This window comes from Danio aesculapii, chromosome 6 (genome assembly GCF_903798145.1).
Source record: "Danio aesculapii chromosome 6, fDanAes4.1, whole genome shotgun sequence".
NCBI lineage: Eukaryota > Metazoa > Chordata > Actinopteri > Cypriniformes > Danionidae > Danio > Danio aesculapii.
The window spans coordinates 9,200,014-9,222,772 of record NC_079440.1 but is presented as its reverse complement, the minus strand read 5'-3'; the positions used below and the strand labels follow the sequence as shown (position 1 = coordinate 9,222,772).

General features: G+C 32.9%; 1 protein-coding gene across 3 annotated transcripts in view; it reads left to right on the top strand.

Annotated features, from left to right (window-relative positions):
• Positions 1-22,759, top strand: part of bin1b (bridging integrator 1b) — a 63,009-nt gene that overhangs the window by 8,153 nt on the left and 32,097 nt on the right. For all 3 annotated transcript variants that reach the window (XM_056459443.1, XM_056459442.1, XM_056459444.1), the window contains exons 2-4: positions 15,973-16,053; positions 16,166-16,220; positions 20,574-20,668. In XM_056459443.1, coding sequence (XP_056315418.1) covers positions 15,973-16,053; positions 16,166-16,220; positions 20,574-20,668 — 231 coding nt within the window. The remainder of the gene's footprint in view (positions 1-15,972; positions 16,054-16,165; positions 16,221-20,573; positions 20,669-22,759) is intronic.

Here is a 22,759-nt window from a genome sequence, read left to right as displayed (position 1 = left end):
GCGTTGTCTCCAGTGATGGAAAGAGTACTGAAAAATCATACTTAAGTTCAAGTACTATTACTTTCCCAAAAATGTAGTGCGAGTAAAAGTATCTGTTGTAAGTATTACATGTAATTTGTGTATGTGTGTAAACATAACATTCTGTAGTGCATTTAGTTATTGCCCAGCAGGCACACAATGCCATAAGACGTTAATATTAGGTTAGATTTACAGTAGGTCATGATGTAAAGTGACCAAAATTCAATGTCTAGCCAGCATCTAAGGACAACTATAACGACGTCAAATGACGTTGATATTTGGTTGATTAGGTTGTGTTAGAACCAAAATCCAACGTCGAGCCAACATCTTAAACCAGGGTCATATTGATGTCAAATACTGACATTTATTTATCTGGTATGGCAACCAAAATCCAACGTCTGATAGACGTCATAGTGGTAACGTCCACACAACCTCAAGCTGTAACATCATATTGATATTTGGTTGATTTTAGGTTGGACATCACCTGACGTTGGGTTCTGACGATTTTCATTTCCAAACAAAATACAACATCCCCACGACGTTGGGGTACAACAGCTAACTGACATCATGCTGACGTCTTGTGCCTGCTGGGTCTTTAAGGCTATTTCGGTCATCATACAGTAAATGTCTGTCATCTTCTCATCAGTGACGTGCATCTAAACAGTCTCTGGGCCATTGTATATAAAGATTTCGGACACTTTTAGTGCTTCCAAACGTTTTTCTGGATTTATAAAGCGCCCATGTCTTGAGGTAGTTCATTATGATGCGATTTACCTTATATGTGCGATTTGATTGAACAGGAATCACAGGACTGATTTTGCTAATCCCCCATTCACAGGAAATAATAAAGTAGTGACTGCAGGTTGAAATAGTGGAGTAAAAGTACTGAGACAGCACTAAAAATTTACTCAAGTGAAAGTAAAAGTACACTTTTAAAAAAAAAAAACTACTTTAGTAAGTTACAATTTTCTAAAAAAAAAACGACTCTAATACAGTAATTTGAGTATTTGTAATTTGTTACTTTACACCACAGATTATCTCAACACTCAATAACAATATCACATATTTTCCCAGTATTGTGAAGTAGTCTAAATATAATTGAGAGCCAACAGTTGTTTAGTCGTGTTTAGTGTCCTTTAGGGTGTAGCCTGACTTAGTATTCAGCTGTCTGACTTTAAAAGTACCTCTGTGTGAATTTGTGTGCGTATACATATATAGCACAATTTTAAAAAACGTTTTATACCACTTCAAATGATGACTAAGACAAGAACTGGTGTTGTTCAATAGTTTTTGGCCAACTTTGATTAAATGTTTTGATCCGCTTCAGATGTTGACCGCTGTATACAGTCTTTCTAAGTGCTACTCTGTCCATCAGTGAGATTGGCTTGAGGTAATGTCGCGGTCCTTTTCCCCCCTGAAACACAGCCAGGTAGAGGAGAGTTTACCATGATTCTCTTGTGGCAAACGGCTCACATCTCTGCCCTCTTCATGACGTTCTCACTCTTCACCTCTCCCTCATTCACCTGTCTGTCATTAGAGGATATTTGCCACTCTTTTGAAACATCAAGAAAGGATGCTCTTTATTTACGCTGTCTTTTCTTGCATAAACTCCCCAAAAGGGTTTGTAGAAAGTATGGCTGTGCAACATGATGACATATACAGTGGTCAACATAAATAAGTACAGCCCATTTTAAAATCTATATTTTTATCCATTTCTCAGTGAATATGGGTCATATATTTTGGTGCATTTGAACAAAACAGATTTATTAAACTGACATATTTATTAAAATAATATTTTAGTCTCTGAACACCTTTAGAAATAGAAAGATTATACTTTTAAATTAGTGCAAAATCTAAAAAAAAAAAAGTAAAAATTCAGCAAAATGTTTTGTTTCTCTTAAATTTTGCTCCTTTTAAATCTTTGGTTTAATGTTTTTATCTAACCTATACATTTCGATGTATTAACTTGGCACCGTTATCATAAGTTATTTTGTTAGATTAGCTTCATATTTGGCTTCAGTACTGACTAATCTAATGTGTAATCTTCCTATAGAAACTATTAATTTAAATGAGACATTTGTGAGGGGTGTACTCGTATACGTTGAGAACTGTAAATCATGTGGACAAAATAAAAAGTCTATCTTTTTTCATCATGCTCAATCTTTTATTATGTGGTGTCACAAAACACAATGTTAACGATAATAATTTTTCATAATTTATATAAGCACAATATTACATGCCATTATGGCGATGCAGAAGAAAAACATGAATGACAGCAACGGAGAGTCACAAAAAAGTATAAAAGTATAATATTTACATTTTACAATTTATATTTTTCATTTGATTATTATTTATTTATTTTTTTTTTTTTATTGCTGTACCTGTAGTCATTAGTTTTTTTTAAAGGATTTTAAATTATTATTAATATTATTATTTGTATGTGTATATATATATATATATATATATATATATATATATATATATATATATATATATATATATATATATATATATATATATATGCGTGCGTGCGTGCGTGCGTGCGTGCGTGCGTGCGTGCGTGCGTGCGTGCGTGCGTGCGTGCGTGCGTGCGTGCGCTGCAATGCAGATGCAGACAATTCGGTATCGGTTCAGTAATAGATCCTAACAGATTATTACGTACTGACATCATTTATCTCATTTACCCCATAGTGCGTTAAAAGTACAGCTCATAAATCTGACTGATTACATTAAAGGACATAATTGTATTACTAATATTATATAAATCGAAATCAATTTTTTTTTATTATTAAATCTATTAACACAAGAATTCTTGTGCTGTGAAGTAAAATATAAAAACGTGGGGAAAGCATCTTCAATGCATCGAGATATTAAATTGAACCAAATCAATGACCTGATAATCGCAACCGAACCGAAAGGTGAGACCAGTGTAGGTTCACACCTATACTATACTATACTATACTATACTATACTATACTATACTATACTATACTATACTATACTATACTATACTATACTATAACTATTTATTGATTGAATTTATAGAAATTGCATTACAATATTAAATTACCCCCTAAAAAGTAACTAGCTGCATCACTTAGTTACTTTTTATGGTAAGTAATGAGTTGCGTTACTTTTGAGTTACTTTTGTGTTACTATTTCTTACCTGGCTGAGGCTTGGTCTCTTTCAGAACTTGCAGGGTTTTATTTTCCTCTTTTCTTTAAAAAGACGAGCTCTGCAATTAACATCGCACTGCAAAACCTACAGCTTCATTTACCTTTAAAAGAATATTTTAGGACACTGTTATCATCTGAGACCTTTCTGGCCCCAGAGCTATACAGTACATGCTGTATAAACAGATTATTAAAAGTTTAAAGCAATGTGTTTGCTATTTTTGTAGCTTTTGTTTTCATAATTAATTAAAATTTCTGTCCATTGAGAAAATCCCCTTTTCCTTTCCTTCAGTGTTCAAAATAAACCAAATAATTCTTCCAAAACAGAAATCTAAGGCTCTGGTCTGCCATCTTGGTTTCTGTCTGTTCCTGTGGGGAGCAAATTCTTACATTGAGTGCGTAAATTCAGCAATTAATATTTTAAAAAGCTAATTAATTAAACTAAACTCAAATATTATTAATTAATAAAAAAAATGCATTACTTTACTTGTTACTATTACTTTACTCGCAGTGCTTGTGTGCATTACCCCCAACACTGACAGGATACGAGATGACTTATATTGTGATATGAGATTTTTTTTTTTGTCATATGGCCCAGCTCTATTATAAAGACTCCCGATCCAAATATGTCAGAATGACCCTGGAGGACAAGAGATGGGTGCAAAGTTACAACACTCATCTTTTCTCAGATTAGAAACCCCCAAAGAAGTGTCCTCAGCCTCCTCCTGACCTCTGCTTTAATTGGACAGGCTGCTTGTCAATCAAGATCTTCACGCATTAGCCACGCCCCTCTTCCGCACTCCACCCACACACCTGTCCGTCCTCATAGAGCTATTGAGCGGCGTGTGGATTGGGCTATGAATAGCAAACAGGCTGTAGCTGTGAGCTAATCCTCTGAAACCCTTGTGAGACAAACTGTGGTGTGTGTGTGTGTGTGTGAAGGCCAACGGCTGTGGTCTGGGGTATATTTGTGGCTGTAACTGAACACCAGCACACATCGAGCATGTAAAGACCAGGGGCCTTTATAAAACACTGATGAACTGACATTTGACTTATACTTGAGAGAATGCATTGATAAAGTCACACACACAAACAGCCTCTGGTAAATCTTTATTGTAAGCTTCTTTAATCTGTTGGTTAAAGCTCAAGAGGCTGACTAATTAATCTTTCAAGTCAGTATTGTCTCATAAATGGATAGTTCACTCCAAAATGAAAGTTCTGTCTTTATTTATAATCCTTAACTTATTCAAAACTAATTTAACTTGCTTTTCTTTGGTTGATTTACAAAAGAAGATATTTTAAAGAATGTTGGAAACCGTCTACTTCCATAGTATTTGTTTTTCCTATAGATGTCAATGGTTACCGGTTTCTAACATTTTGTTCTGTTGAACACAAAAGAAGATACATTGAAGAATGTTGAAAACCGGTAACCATTAACTTTCATTGTATTTGTTAGCACCTACTATGAACATTTTCTTTTCGGCTTAGTCTCTTCATTAATCTGGGGTCGCCACAGCACAATGAACCGCCATTGTAACCATTGGTAACCATTGACTTCCATAGTATTTTTTTTTTCTCTTTCTTCTTTCCATTATATCAAATAATTATTATTATTGTTACCTTTGAAATTATGTGGAACTTGGTTGTGGAAAAAAAGGAGAGGAAAAACTAAATAAACAAAAATAATGATAAAAAAAATCTAATAAAAAAAAAAATCAAATAAAATAGAACAAAACATTTGATAGAAACAGAAAAGGAGAATAAATAGAGCAAAAGGGGAAATAAAGAATTATGTAAATAACGAATTATAATGTGGGGAAGTATTAATAAGATTAATATGAAAAACTTTTTGTTTTTTCCTTTTAATTTATTTATTTTTAATTAAATTTGATATTATTGACTTCCATAGTATTTGTTTTTCCTACCATAGATGTCAATGGTTACGGGTTTCTAACATTTTGTTCTGTTGAACACAAAAAAAGATACATTGAAGAATGTTGGAAACCGGTAACCCTTGACTTCCATAGTATTTTTCCCAGCATAGAAGTCAGTGGTTACTGGTTTCTAACATTTTGTTCTGTTCAACACAAAAGAAGATACATTGAAGAATGTTGAAAACCGGTAACCATTAACTTCCATTGTATTTGTTAGCGCCTACTATGAACATTTTCTTTTCGGCTTAGTCTCTTCATTAATCTGGGGTCGCCACAGCAGAATGAACCGCCAACAGCATATGCTCTTCACTGGGAAACATCCATACACACTCATACACTACGAACAATTTAGCTTACCCAATTCACTTGTACCGTATGTCTTTGGACTGTGGGGGAAACCGGAGCACCCGGAGGAAACCCACGTGAACACGGGGAGAACATGCAAGCTCCACACAAAAATGCCAACTGACCCAGCCGAGGCTCGAACCAGCGACCTTCTTGCTGTGAGGGGATTGTGCTACCCACTGCGCCACCGTGCAGCCTTCAGTAAAATCATTCTTCATTAAAGTTACAAATGTTGTACTTTTTTGTGTGTGTGTAATGGTTATCCCTCTGTAATGGTTATACTTTGCAATGACTCCACAAATCTCACATTTAATCAATTGTTGTGCTGATCAACTATAATCCCTCAATATTGCATATCCTGCGATGTGACGATTGCGGACACACACATTGCGATGTCCATGCTGAAATGATATATTGTGCAGCTCTAATATATAACATATTTGTAAATTAGGGCTGCACAATATATCACTTCAGCATTGATATCGTAATCTGTGATGTGAAATTGGGATTAATATGAACCAGAAAACACAGTTCAGATGTGATTTGTGGAGTCATTGCAAAGTTTAATCTAATAGTGTGCAAACATTTAATTTAGATGGGTTTTTATAAGGCATGTAACTAAGATTTAAAGTGAATTTAATTAAACCGCCTGTGCACATGAAATTATATGTAGGGCCAGACGGAATCTGCGGACATTTTTTGCTATTTTTGTGCAGAATTTTGTTAAAAATCTGCAGATTTATGCGGAATGATTTTAGGAGTATCATAACTAAAAACTTTAATAAATGAAATGGAAAGTAATATCTTTTTAACGTTTTTTTTAATGTTTACAATGCAAATCCAATTAGATCTACTTTATTTGGTAAACAAAGCAAGTCTCTCATATAATATATCCACTGCAAGACAGAAAATATTACTTTACAAACTATATTATGCATTAATCATATAAATATTTTCATGTTAGTCAATAATATTACTGAAATAAATTTTAAAAATGAATAAATATAAATTTACACACATTTACACAAGTAAATATACAGACTCAATGATGGGCTAAGAATCTGCGGAATTCTGTGCGCGCAGATTCCGTGTGGGCCTATTCATATGATCTTTTACATGTGATTTATTGATTTTTCTGTACCTCAATACTGTGAACCTCTATCAAAAACCACAAAGCAATGTTTATTTTATTTATTATTTTTGTTCTATTGCTTTCATCTCTATCTTAATGCATTTTGTATTGTATGCAGATACACTCCCCTACCTTTCCCAATCAATAATGAATTCTTTTCAAATAGTCAACTTGTGAAACTATATTCATATCGCAATATACAAGTGCAAATTATCAGCCCTCCTGTGATTTTTTTTTTTTTTTTTTTTTTTTTTTTTTTTTTGTATTTATTTATTTATTTTTTTAATTTATTTTTTTTTCTTATATATATTTTTTATTTTTTTATTTTTTATTTATTTATTTATTTATTTTTATTTATTTATTTTTAAGTATTTTCCAAATGATGTTAAACAGAGCAAGGAATTTTTCACAGTATTTGCAATAATATTCTTTCTTGTGGAGAAAGACTTATTTGTATTATTTCAGCTAGAATAAAAGCAGTTTTTAATACAAAAAAAAAACATTTTAGGTCAATAATATTAGCCCTCTTAAGCAATATTTGTTTTCAATTGTTTACAGAACAAACCATCGTTATACAATGACTTGCCTAATTATCCTGACTTGCATAATTAACCTAGTTAAGCCTTTAAATGTCACTTTAAGCTGAATACTAGTATTTTGAAAAATATCTAGTAAAATATTATGTACTGTCATCTTGGCAAAGATGTGGGTCAAATACTGACAAATCCAACCATTGGGTTAAATTTAGCAATAAATTAAAAAGATTTAACCCAAGTCTGGGGTTTGTTCATTTGACCCAAATTTGGGTTAAAACACTCCTACATTTATTACAATGTATAATCAATAGAGGTCAATGGTGCAATAAAGTAAAGAGAGGATGATTGTTCATCTGAACAGGGTCAGATCATGTGGGTGTGTTATTACGGGTCATTGCATCAATTAGTATAAAGTTTCCTGTCAGTTGCTCAAATGCTTCTCTCACTCACACACCAAGGATCTCACCAATCTCAGCTGCTCAGTGTTGGTCTGATCACAGCGGTATAAATGAAATCTGCTGATTCAGAGAGCACTTCAGACTGAAGTCAAATACGTTAAAAGTGCCCCTATTATGCTTTTCTGGATATTACCTTTCTGAGAACGCAGAGTTTTAAAGATTCAAGTTCTTGATAATGGATTAATTGTCTCACAGAATTAAGAATGAGTCATCAGGAATTGCAGTTTTTCTACACAAACAAATTTACATAATGGCATGTAAAACAAAATGCTTTTCTTACTTTGAGTTTTTGTCCTGTTTCTGGTCTAAATATCTAAAAGTTCTTAAATCAGGAAGCATTTTCTAGACAAGTAAAAACTAGTCTTGTTTTCACAAATAATATGTCAAATATAGGTGAGTTTTTCCCTGAAAACAAGAAAAATAATCTTGTTTTCATTTTGAAATATGATAATTTTGTTTACCCCATACAGATAAACAAGACAAAAACTCAAAGCATTTTCTAAACAAGCAACAAAATTGCCTTTTTTAAATAAATAATGTCAAAATTAAGTGAGTTTTTACTCAAAACAAGCTAAATTACCTTGTTTTCATTCTGAAATAAGACCGTTTTGCTTACCTCATTTAGACATTCAGACCAGAAACAAGACAAAAACACGAAGCATTTTGTAGACAAGCAAAAATATTGTCTTTGACTGACAATCAGAGTGAGAATTACGGGGGGGTTTGACCCCCCCCCCAGAAGCTTCCAGTGTACATAAAGTGACAAGTGACAACACAAAATAAATATGAAAAAAAAAAAAGATAAACATTAAACAGATGCGGTTAGTCAAGAAACCTGGATGTTGAGTTGTATGTACAGATTGTTATAAATATACAGGTTATAAGGTGCTGTGTACAAGTGCGAATGTAGAGTATTGCATTGTATATTGATATAAAGTGCTGTGTACAAGTGCGTATGAGAAAGTATTGCGCATATTTATTATATTAGATAATAAAAACACATTTGACCACCCTTATAACGGTTGTTTCTACATATAGCCTAAAAGCAAAGTAAAATAAGTTTGTATAGTTTGACTTGAAGTAACTTCTGAAATAGCTACTCAGAGGATACTGTAGGTCAGAATGTACTAAAAAACCCACAAAACACTGAAAAGCTAAATACATTTTATTGATAAATTAGATGTAATTGAAATAAATACATACATTTAATTCACTGAAGCATTACACAAACTAATACTACCCAAAACAAAAAGCCCCTGATTGTCAATGTATAATTCGCACCCTGCTGACAATGTAATGTCTTTTTTCATAAATAACATGTCAAAATGAAGTGAGTTTTACCTGAAAGCAAGCAAAATAATCTTTTCATTTTGAAATAAGATCATTTTGTTTGGCACATTCAGACTAGAAAGTAAGTAAGCAAGTAACTAGTAAAGTAAGAAAAGCATTTTTGCAGTCTGGTCTTATCTGGCTGTAAACAGTGTCTGCTATGACCTTCAAATACAGTATTAGTAGCTGACGTATCAAAGAATTTGGTTTACGTTATTGCTATTTTCTGTGCACATCCTGTTATCTTTTGGGAGAAGCCTTTCTGGTAAAACAAACAAACAAACATACAACAAACAAAACTTGCTGGTTAAATAAAGATTACTTTAAAGGGCACCTATGGTAAAAAAATCTACTTTTCAAGCTGTTTGGACAGACATATGTGCATGTATAGTGTAGACTGTCATATTGGGGTGATATAAGCACACCCAGTGCTTTTTTTTCAATTTATCACATTAAAAAAACGGTGGACCAATTGGAGCAGTTTTCAAACCGACCACAACTTTACGTAGGAGAGCGGTCTCCCCGCCCACCAATATTGATTGACAGGCGCGTCATTATATCCTCAGTTTGTTGATTCACGTCCGCCATTTTCAGCGTAAGTCAAAGCGATATCACTAAAGGAACACACTTGCTCTATTTTTAGATGCAAGGCTCATTGGGCTCAACACAAGAGCAATATTCTCCACATTATCGCTCTAATCAGAATTATTGGTTGTATCTTTAGGTAGGTTTGCAAACATGTGTACTTCTCATTGAGTCTACCTTATACTTCAGCCGTTTGCATTTCTCACGATCCCAGAAGCTCCCTGTGATCTTAACTAGCATGCGTTTTAGAATTCTAAACATCGGTTTCTATCAGGGTACACTCAAGTCGACGGCTGGACTCCGCGGACTACTGCAGAAACCTATGTTTAGAATTCAAAAATGCATGGCGCGACGATTCAGGACACTTCATGTATCTGCCGCGCCACAGAGAGTGTCTGGTGTGCCGTGTCGCGGCTTCGAGCGGCGCATCCGGTGCCTCAGTCGAAGTTAATTCAGTGTGCGTGGTTATTAGTTTCTGTGTACAAGCTCGGCACTTGAAACTAGCACACAGTCGGCTGTAAAACTGTACAAAGACACAAATGATTTTCTACTCTCTGCTTGGTCTGTGTCAGAGTTGTACATGTACGACTGAATGGTGAACCTCTCAGTCTGCCTGTCAGACTCTGTTGCAAACGCAGAGCGGGTGAGCTCATGGCCCCGCCCCCTTGTTACGTTGGCGGGAAGCCGAAACTAATTTACATGTGAAGCAACACACCCCTAAATCAGCGAACTGTGGACACGCCCCCAACATGACACTTTTTAACACATTATAATAAAAAAATCTGGATTGTGTTTTAAACTGAACCTATACTGGCACACTCAGAAGAACCATAATATTAATATTAAATCATAAAAAAGAGGTAAACTATGTGCCCTTTAAGTCAGAATTTTGGGCTTGACTGTATATATTGATTGTCATGTTTTTAGCATACTGCACATGGGTCAGCTGTTTTTGTCGGCCATTGTGAAATCATTGAATCGTTAGCCTGACAGTGTTATAGATACAGTCATATCCAGTGTTCCTGGAAGACCTCTGAGTCAGAGAGAATGCCTTCATCCTGAATCTGCTGCTCCGCGCAGGCCGTCATGATGACACACATCCAGGACACTGTATTTTAGGATGACAGGGGTTTCTAGAGGGAGGGGTCCGGTGCATTCAGGATCAGCTTTCAAACATTCCCTGCACAGTGAATCACATTCATACATTCCCTAAGAAGAGCACAGCTGACATGGCTTTTATTAATATAGGCCAAGAGAAAGCCGGTGGGAGATTAGAGGTCACTGTGATTTCCCCTCCAGTGTTACTAAATTCCTTTGCTCTGGATCAAGAGTTTTCTAGAATTTACAGATTGTTTTTTAGCTAGTTAATGTTAGTTCAGGGTGGCATGGTGGCTCAGTGGTTAGCACTGTCGGTTTACAGCAAGAAGGTCGCTGCTTCGAGTCCCGGCTGGGTCAGTTGGCATTTCTGTGTGGAGTTTGCATGTTCTCCATGCGTTCGCATGGGTTTCCTCTGGGTGTTCCGGTTTCCCCCACAGTCCAAAGACATGCGGTATAGGTAAATTGGGAAGGCTAAATTGTCTGTAGTGTATGAGTGTGAGTGAGTGTGTATGGATGTTTCCCAGAGATGGGTTGCAGCTGGAAGGGCATTCGCTGCGTAAAACATATGCTGGATAAGTTGGCGGTTCATTGAGCTGTGGCGACACCGCATTAATAAAGGGACTAAGCCGAAAAGAAAGAGAATGAATGAATTATTATTCTAAATAAATAACAGAAATCAATATTAAATGTTACTGGAAAACTATGTAACAACTAGAGAGAAATGCTAGGATTACTTAAGAAATCTTTTGCATGAATATTAATTATGACAATTCTATAGAATACAATAAATAAATAAATATGTTTTATAGAATTATCTGTTGTCTTCGAATTAACATAAACTTAATGTAAACAATGTAAACAACCGGCATGCACACAGAAACGTGCGCATGCGTCAGTTTGCTTTCACCAGCGTTGTTTCGGTTGCACATAGAGAATAACGAACTTGCGCCAAACTTTATTGTGGTATTGCCACTTTAACATAATACACTTGCATAAAATAGATCGTATCTCCAAGCTTTTACTGGGGCACAGTCTTCCCGTGCCGCCTCCAGCAAGACGCTGCCCAGTGCGATCGCCCATATTGCCCATGTTTTATGATTAATTGATTAATAAATTAATGATTTGAGCTGAAACATTTGTGACGAATGTAAAATAAAACAACAAAACAAGACTCAAAACAAACTCTACTGCTAGCTACTTTAGCCCCTACTGCTGGAATCAACTCCCAGAAATGATCACATGTGCTCCAACCAAGGCATTTAAGTCAAGACTTGAAACGCATCTGTTAAGCCAGCCTGATCTCACGAGGAAACGTAACTCTCTTCATGAGGAAAACTTTCCATTTTTTTCATGAGTTCAGTCGTATGAAAATGTACGATTAAAAAAAAAAAAAAAAAAGGTATGGCAGCCAATCTCACCCCTAAACTCAATCTTCATTGGGGGATGAGCAAATCATACAAAATTGTATGAATGAGATCATACAAACTCATGCAAATTAGCCCCTAAATCAAAAAGTTGCGAATTGTCGTGAGATCGTGTTGGTTTAGCTGTGCCTGTTTCTAAACTACAGCTCCAGAGGTGTAGTTGCAAGTGCACAAGTTTGTGAACGTTCGTTGGAACGACGGATTTGGGAAACGTCAAATCAATGAAATGTTTGTATCAACGGAACTTGCGACCTTAGTTGGCTAACGATGGTTTTCGGAAACGCACCCCTGGTCTCCCTCTGTGTGGGACATTCGACCATGTGTCCCCCTCATGACAATCATCTCTCCCGCTCAATTTCCTTCAACTTAGTCCTTGATTTATCAGGGGTCCCCACAATGGAATGAATCGGCAATTACTCTGACATATGTTTTATGCGGCAGATGCCCTTACAACTGCAATAATCATCTTATATGAAGACATTTGGTAAATTTTCTACTGTAAATGTATCCAAATTAAATTTTGGTTATTAATATGCAGTGCTAAGAACTTAATTTGGACAACTTTAAAGGCATTTTCTCAATATTTAATTTTTTTCAAACCCTCAGATTCTAAATATTCAAATAGTTAAATCTGCCAAAACATTGTGCCATAAACAAATCCTACATTAGTGGAAAGCTTATTCATTTGGATTTGAGATTATGTATAATTCTCAATTAAAACAAAACAAAAAAGACCCTTCTGACTGGTTTTGTGGTTCAGGGTCACAAATGAATGCATTAATTTTAATTTGGTAATAAATAGTTGTCTTTTTATAATAAACTTGATAGAAAGTTTTTTTATTGTGTAAAAAATCTATTATATTTAATCATTTTGGTCATTTGAAATGACTCTTCATGGGATGAGCTTTTCTGTGGCCCTTCTCAGGCTGACATAGACCAACACTCTCTGGGCCATGCATGGCATGTTTGATATGTCACTAAGAGGGGATATGGGGGAGCAGAAGGAAAAGGAAATGAACCGGATACGAGCACTAACTTGTACATACAAGACAGGAAGTAGGCCAAACTGAACTAAAGGAAATGTGCGTAATTAAATCTACCAGGAAATGTTAATCTTGTATAATGGAAACATCCTAGGAAATAAGGGAACTTTTAGATTTGAACATTTGCTGAGTGTTTGTTTGCATGTGTGGGAAGAATATGACTTAATTATGGCAGCTCGTTGTTTAAGTAGGCATAGAACGATAACTGTTTTCAAGGTATACGGCGGTTTGGAAAAGTCAAGGTTTTAAAACCGCCAAAATTTTCTGCAATACCGTTCGTAAGGTATGTGTACTATTTTTTTTTTATTTACTTTTCGTTTTTTAGGACCACAGTATCTCCAGCAGAAAAAATATCCAAAGATATCACTTTAAATTGTAAAAAAAAAATCTGTTTTTGAAATAAATGAAGACAGCAGAAGTCAATAATTCATTTGAATTATTTAGCCTGACATGTTTACTGCTCCAAAATATTTAAAATGTTTCTCAAAATAAAATATATTGTGTTCAAAAGGGAAAAAAGTTGTTGTTTTTACCTAGACATTGTAAAGGAATTTATTTTTGTGCAGTAATCACAATACCGTGAAACTGTGAAAGCGTGATATTTTTATCCAAGGTTATCATACCGTCAGAATCTTATACTGGCCCATACCTAGTTGTAAGACTGGGTGATTAAAAGAGTAGTTCACCCAAAAATGAAAATTGGGATCTTCAAGTGGTTTCTTTCTTCTGTTGAACACAAAAGAAGTTTTAAAGATAGCTGAAACCATTTACCTCCATAGTAGGAAAAATAAGTACTATAGAAGTCAATAGTTACAGGTTTCCAGCATTCTTCAAAATATCTTCTTTTGTGTTTAATAGAAGAAAGAAAACCATAAAGGTTTGAAATGATGACAGGATTTTAATTTGCGGGTGAACTATCCCTTTGAGTTTCATTTTTTAAGAACTGTTCCAGTATGTCAGCTTTCTTAAAGGGAAAGAGGAACTTGGAACTGAGACTGTTAGCATCATTTGCAGTGTCCTGAGATCTAAGACCCTATTTTTGGCACCATTTTTAGACAGCATTTCCACCAAAAAAATCCAATAAAATGTTGCTGTTCAAGCCTGAAAGAGGTCTAAAATTAATATAGATCTAACATACTGATACACATGCATTTTCTTCTGACATCAGACAAGTCATCTATATATAAATACAGTATATAATCGATATGACAACACAGATGTATTTGTTTTGAGGTATTTATATAGTACAGTGCAAAGAGCATATTTAAGGTTTATTTGTCAATGATTTGCCCTGTAAACATTTACATTTAGTCATTTAGCAGACGCTTTTGTCCAAAGCCACTTACAAATGAGGAGGCATTCAGCGATTCAACAAGAAGAGGCAATACACACACAAGAAGTGCTGATTGTACAAAGAAACTGTTAGTGCTCAGAGAATGAAGTGCTTTTTTTGAGAGAAGAGTTTTTCTACAGGTGGTTTGTCAAGCCCACTCACCTGTGTGAAGCACGCTTCATAAAAGTAGTGTTTTTTTAAATAGATATAGAGTGATTGTAAGAAAGTGTCTGGTGCAAGTGTCAGAGAGATGAAAGGGTGTGTTTTCTACAGGTGGTTTGTCAAGCCCACTCAACTGTGTGAGGCTCACTCAGAATTGCATAATTATTTGTGAGGGAAAAAAAGAACAAATGTTGTTGGTGTTTTACAGTCTCAATTTATTTATTCTATTTTACCAAGAAACGACAGTAAAACGTGTGTAAGTACATTTTGTGGTTATGCAGAAATGTTGCTATAGTCAAGTTTTCCCTGACGCTGGGTTGTGTGGAAAGGGGCGGGAAGCAGCAGCCTATTTGCATTTAAAGAAACACAGGAAAAGTTTGTTTTGCTTTCACATTAAAGGGGGAATTACAGCATGCTAAAAATATCTGTTTTCCGAAATTTCACAGATACATTCTGCTGACATGTACAGTACATCTTGCAAAAAGATCATATTACTCCCCCTTTAAACCTTAACAATGCATAATAATTGCATTATATTACAGTTACTTGTATTCATAATGAGAATGAACACAACTTCATTATCTATTAACAGAGTTGACCAGAATGTAAGGATAGATACAGAATGATGTTTCTTTATTACCGAAAATACAAATAATACAGAAAATAGATGTTAAAGCAAATGTTTATTTAACTTCGAAGAGTTAAAAACACCAACAATATGAAAATTAATTAAGGTAATTTTTAATGGTAATTGAAGCTGAATGCATTTTAGATTAGGTTAAACTTTGTTGTCATTACACATGTACAAGTACATGGCAATGAAATGCAGTTTATGTCTAAGCAACGATTATTGCAATAGCAGCAAGTCCAGCATATAGGTATAATTTATTATTGCAATGATAGAAAATTATGGGTACTATTCACAAATGTATGTACTATGAACATTAAAAATACAAGTCCTAGTAACTCAAATCAGAGATTTACAAATAGATGAATATACTGTACAGGTTGCTATTAATAATCAGGGATCTGCGAATAGATATGAATGCAGAATGTATGATGGATATAAAAAGAATGTAGAACACAGAGAGAGTCAGAAACTTTTATTTATATATATATATATATATATATATATATATATATATATATATATATATATATATATATATATATATATATATATATATATATATATATATATATATATATATATATGTATATGTAAATTTTTAAGACCAAATATCCCAAAATGCACATAAAAGAATTTTATTATTGGCAACAGCTTTATATAATTTGTGTTATTATTCTTTAAATATTAGATTTATCTTGGAGACATAAAATGTACCCGCAAATCAAGAATCATATGCATAATGTCACTTTTTTTGCTTTATTTTCCTGTAGGTGATGCAGAAACTGGGAAAGGCAGATGAAACCAAAGACACAGCCTTTGAGGAGCAAGTAGCCAACTTTAACAAGCAGATGGTAAGAGCCTTAACCCTTAATATGCTGCTTGCTTTGACTTTTGACCTCTGTCCCTTTTATGCTTCTTAAATATCAAGTGATGGTTTCTTCTCTGACTCCTCTCTATTCACAGAACGAGGGCACCAAACTGCAGAAAGACTTGAAAGCATATTTGCTGGCAGTCAAAAGTAAGAGTCTCCTTGTCCCATGAGTGGTCTTGTGAAATTAAAGTATTTTACATGTCAGTATCAGTATGTTAGTTTTAAGGAGCCCCTATTATGCATTAAAAAAGATCATATTTTGGTTTTGGGGGTCTCCAACAACAGGCTGATATGCATGCAAGATTTTTATTGTCTTATAATATGCGTTTATTTTCACCTAATCATCCCAACGACTCTCAAATGATTCATTCAGCGAGTCATTTGTTCCTAAACCCCTTCTTAGCTTAATTCTAATCTGCGCTGATTGGTCTGATGACCCAGTCTGTTGTGATTGATCGCGAGACAAAGAGAATCGCCCACCGTGGCTTAATGACAGTTTTGAAATAGTCAGAGTGCAGTGTATATGTGACAGCCCAATGCAGGGGTGCATTAAAGCAATGCAGTTTAACAGCGGCATATGCTCTATTTATCACCATAAGTAAAAATAACGACAAATTCATTATTAATTCACACAGTGGCAAAAACTGAACTATTTTGAAACTTGACCATGTAGAAACAGCTGACGGGGCCATATCAACGACAAACAGCAGAGGATTGCGAGCTCAGAAACTCATTCAAATCTATGAAGAAAGTGACACGCAGCGCCTTTTTAATGTGGCTTTAGACGCGATATAAGAATATAAAGAGTTGACCAGATACAGTACAAGCCACGTGGAGTGGTTGCAAAATGTTTTTTCTTTCTTGTAAGCCAGAGAAAACAAGGAGGCAACCATTTTAATCACACTTGCTTACACTTGTGAAATGGAGGAAGAAACTGATCCATGAGCTGTGTACTGTAAAGTTCCTCTGACAAAGTCCCATACGTCAATAGTCTTTTCTGATCCTCCCTTTTTCAAACGGCCAATGAATCCCCCTTTGTAAGCGTGTAGATTGCTGAAGCACTCATCAGAAATGACGGGAACACAGTACATGGTTGGGCTATAATGCTGAGGTATTTTTGCAAAAACAAACTTCAACCACTGACTCTTCACAGCCTCATCTTTGGGTAGGAAAAATAATACTAACCTTCCCTCTCACTTCAGAGCACAGCGTCTTCGTGACATGATTCAGCCGGGATCTGCTACAGTGGTTGTCTTCTTTTTTTGCTACAGTGTTTGTGGCCGGGGTTTACATTTTTCCCAGGTCTACTCGTGCAACAAATGGGCGGGGCTTGAGTTCTGTACCGATGTCACACCGACACGGCTAAAGATTCGTTACCCCCGACGATTCATTTAAACCACTCTGAGTCGACTCTTTTATAGATGAACCAATAGTTTTAAACACGGTGCACTTTCAGATTTAAGCATTAGCTGGATATTTCACATCACTTAGAGCTGTGTTACACACTACATGGAAGATCGTTTTTAAAAACCCATAACAGGGGCTCTTTAATGATATCTATAAGCTAGTGTGCTCCAAAACAGTGACATAATGTGCATTTAGAAGATATAAACCTGATATAAACATCCAAAAAACCTTGCAGTTTGTCACTTTATCACACTTTTCAGTTTTTCATCAAGTTTTGACCAATCAAATGCAAGTATCTAACATGTCCTGTGCAAGATGCTTTTCTTTTGCTGCACTTGATCTCAAGCACTCTTACTGGCGGAGCTGGGATTAAAAACAATAAGGCATTGGCTGTATTTTATAAAGGGGAGGAGCTACTATATGTCCTGCCCTCTCTTCATGTTTCAGTTGAGATTACGTCAAACTTCGATTAAGAAATGCACATTTTGAAGCCATTTAGCGGACATTTAAATGAATAATTAATACAAAATTTTTATTCTTCCACAAATGAGGACCATTTATTATCATTGACTTCCATTGTGTTTAAAAAAATGGCATTTTTCAGCTTATACCTTTTCTAGAATTATAAAAGTAGAATTAAACAATGCTTATCTCAAAACACAATGATTTGAGAAGTTTTGTTGATTTGTTGTGGCTATCTGTAATTGGATCTATGTTTACTGGTAACTTAACTACACATCAGTTAGAGGTAAGTGAAAGCTAATCTAGAATGTTTTAAAGACAAACAAACACAGTCAAATCTATACAGTCAGATGACAAAAGCACTAAAATATGAAATCCTGTGTGTTTCTCTTAGAAAAAGAACACAAGCTTCTCTCAAAGCTAAACAGATGATAGTGGGTTTTCACTGTACCCGCCTCTGTGTGTAACAGATAAGACCATCACAGATTCTTTCTTGGTTACACACACGTAGAAAGTGCTTTCAGGTCAGGCCTTATCGGTTTCAGTACAATATATGTTCAATCATTATATGCTCATCATTTTACCCTCATGTTGTTTAAAGTTTTATAGTTGTTTTACTTGAAACACAAAAGGACACGTCTGACAAAATGTTATAGTAGATTTTTTTTTTATATTGAAAAAATAAAGGGGGAATGGATCTGTCGGGATTTAAACCATAAAAACCTTATAAAAGCAGTCTTTCTATATTTTTTATTAATTCTTTATTCAATAAATAAAGAAATCATTGAAATTGTACTTTTTGAAATTTATTTTTGTCAATTTTATATATATATAAAATTATTATCAATTATTATATCAACTATTAAATATTAATACAAATAAAAATGTGTACTCTTATTTCTTTGTTATATTTGTGTTGTACTTACATTTAAAAAAAAACATCCAAAAAATCTATTTTATATATATATATATATATATATATATATATATATATATATATATATATATATATATATATATATGTATATGTGTATATGTGTATGTATATGTGTATATGTGTATGTATATGTATATATATATATATATATATATATATATATGTATATATATATATATATATGTATATGTGTATATGTGTATGTATATGTGTATATGTGTATGTATATGTATATATATATATATATATATATATATATATATGTATATATATATATATGTGTATATATGTGTGTATGTGTATGTATATGTGTGTATATGTGTATATATATAATAGATTTTTTGGATGTTTTTTAAATGTAATTACAACACAAATATAGCAAAGAAATAAGAGTACAAATGCTCAGATTCATATATAAAACATGAAAATACAGGAATAATAATAATAATAATAATAATAATAATAATAATAATAATAATAATAAATAAACAAAATTTGAAAAAGAGGCCAAAGAATGAACAACAGTACACAAAGTGTTACACAGTCCTAATATTTGTTGTCAATATGATACAATAAACACGAGGTTCCCAATAGTCCATATATGGCGGTTTACACTTTTATTTTAGGTTTAGTTATAACTGAATGAAAATAACGACTATTTCTTCAGTGTTTTTTTTTTTAATTAATTTATTTTGTTTAGCTAAGGTAATTTCAGGTATTAGATGTTTTTACTTTGCTTGAAATATTTTTAGTCTCTATTCTATTTAATATAATTGACATCACATCTTACAAGTGGTACTAAAATAAAGTGATTTTAAATAAACATCATCTTTTTAATCAAACAGATGAACCAGTTTTGTTTACTCTGAATGCAAATCCCATTTTGGGTTCTAAAAACATCATTAGCTAAATTTAGCTAAAACTATACGATTTTTATTATTATTAAATCAAAGATTAACTGCCATACACTGTAAAAAATGCTGGGATCTACATACTTCCTTCTGTAATTCCTCCTCAACAAAAATCGATTAAGTTGACTTAATCGTTTATAAAAATTTAAGTGGATTGAACATCCAAAAAAAAAACCACTTAAGAACTCATCTTAAAGAAGTAGTTTAAACAAGCAGCAAGTCATTTTTTGAGTGCATGTGACTGATAATAAAAATGTAACGCTGAAATTTTAATCTAAAACAGTATTTCTGAAGTAGGCCCTACATTCCAAAAATTGATTTTCTCTGCTTTTTCAAAGTACTTACATAAAATGAGCTGAAACAACACAATTCTTGAGCGGGCAGGAAATATCAGGCTCTGGTAAAGTCTGGGCTCGGCCAGAGAATCTAAACTCTATTTCAAGCCCATTTTCTTTGTTTTTTTTCAAAGCTCTTTACGTTTGTTTTCATAAGATGTTTCCAACCTTTAAAATTTGCACAGTAGTTTCTATATTTCCCAATTCTTGAATGAAACCACCTCTGGTACAATAGTAGTACACTAAAAAATGCAAAGTAAGCAAACAACCTTCCTCCTGCAGCAGACTGTAATATCTAATACTGTGTCCTAATGCAGCGTCTTCTCTCAGCTTCCTGCCATTGAGCCCACAGCAGCTCTCACTTCTCTCAAACACACCAACAGAAAGAAAATACACGCGTGTTAGCTTGAATACGAAAGCATCAGTGCCTGTCTGTCTTTTTCCACAGCAATGCACGAGTGTTCCAAGCGTCTGCACGACTGTCTGGCTGAAATGTACGACCCAGAGTGGTTTGGCAAAGAGGAGGTGGACTCCTTCGCAGAGGTGTGTAAGCATAAGCGCAAACACTCTGTTTGGACTGAGTCACATTAGGGTTTTCAATGCGAAAAATATCACAGGAAAGGCAAATTTTGAAGGAGATCTCATTTTTACTTCATGGAAAAAGGCCCCATTTGTCACATGAGGTTACCAATCCAGAGGATAATGACTAGATTAAACGTAATGATCAAAATTATTATATTTTTTTAATCTTTTGGATAAATGGTTACTAGAGACAATTGTTACAGTATAAATCCGTGTATTCCATGCTATACCTGATTTTTTTTTGTTTTGTTTTGTTACTGCTCTGTTTTCCATTTATTAATAATAATAATAATAATAATAATAATAATAATAATAATAATAATAATAATAATAATAATAATAATAATAATAATAATAAAATAAATCCCATATATGGCAGTATGACACAGATGCTCATGTTTGGATTCCACAGATATAAAAATATGTTATATCCAACATATATTTCAAAATATTGCAAAAGAAATATCAGTTTACATATTTTTTTAACCATTGAAGTTCCAGATATAGCCATATATGATCAAATATAGGTATAATAGTATATATGTGTTTATATATTGGCATATATAAGATGTATGGGTATAAAATGTGTATAGAGCTGGAAAATGAATGTTGATGTGCTTAGATTATTTGATTCAAAAGTTTTTTTTTTTTTATTGAAAATACTAGATAAAATGGTGAGCAAATGGAGAAAGTCAACAGAAGTCAAAACTAAGAGTTAAAAACTCCAATTGTAGGAGAAATTTCCCTCTCAGAATATTACTTTATAGCTTAAAATTTGAGTTTATCATTTACAATTCTGAGGAAAGAAAACAGAATTACAAGCTATAATGTTATTTTTGTTGGAAAAAATGTAATTATTATTATTAGTATTTGAGTTTTTTTTTATTCAGTGGCGGGAATGGGCTTCCATACTCTCAAAAGTAAAATTAAAAGTCAAAGAAAAAAAAATTGAAAATATATGATGTTTTCAAAAGTAGAATTTTCAGGTTCCCTTTTCACTTGATTTCATTTTTGGTCTTACATTTCATACTTTCACATAGTATTTGTATTAATTCTGGTTCTTTTACCATAAACCGACATATCAACCATTTGGTAGAGGCTGATATTTCAGAAATTATGGGATGTGTTGTAAAAAAAATGCATCGAGTGTGTTAACTAGCGACATTAGAAGTTAAATGCAATCCAAACATTTTTTTCCTGGTGGGTAGTTAAAGGGTTATTATGGAGTATTTTTATTATTATTTTATTATGTCGAGCAACAGGAAAATTAGTAAAGAGTTATTTTAAATTGTAATAATTCTTCACAAGTATTATTATATTCATATTTTTTTTCATATATATATATATATATATATATATATATATATATATATATATATATATATATATATATATATATATATTTATTTATTTATTTATTTATATATATATATATATATATATATATATATATATATATATATATATATATATATATATATATATATATATATTTATTTATATATTTATTTATTTATATATATATATATTTATATATATATATATATATATATATATATATATATATATATATATATATATATATATATATATATATATATATATTTATATATATATATATATATATATTTATTTTATTTATTTATTTATTTTATATATTTTATATATTTATATTTATTTATTTATTTATTTTATATATTTATTTATTTATTTTATATATTTTTTTGTTTACAATAACGATGTCGCCTACAAAACAGCACACAAATCCACACATTCAAAATACATAACTATAATATAAAAATAATAATTAATTAATTAATTAATTAATTAAAAATAAATGGAAAATTAATAGATAATAAAAAATAATAATGAATTGAAACATTGATTTTTATTTTCATTATTATTATTTTTAAGACATTTATTTTGCCTCTTGAGATTTGTAATCTCTTTGTGCACACGTTTACTGTAAATAAACGCAGTTTTGATTAACACCTCAAACATTTGAAAGCGGTGATAGTCTTCAAATTTTTAAATCCCATCTTAAGACTCATA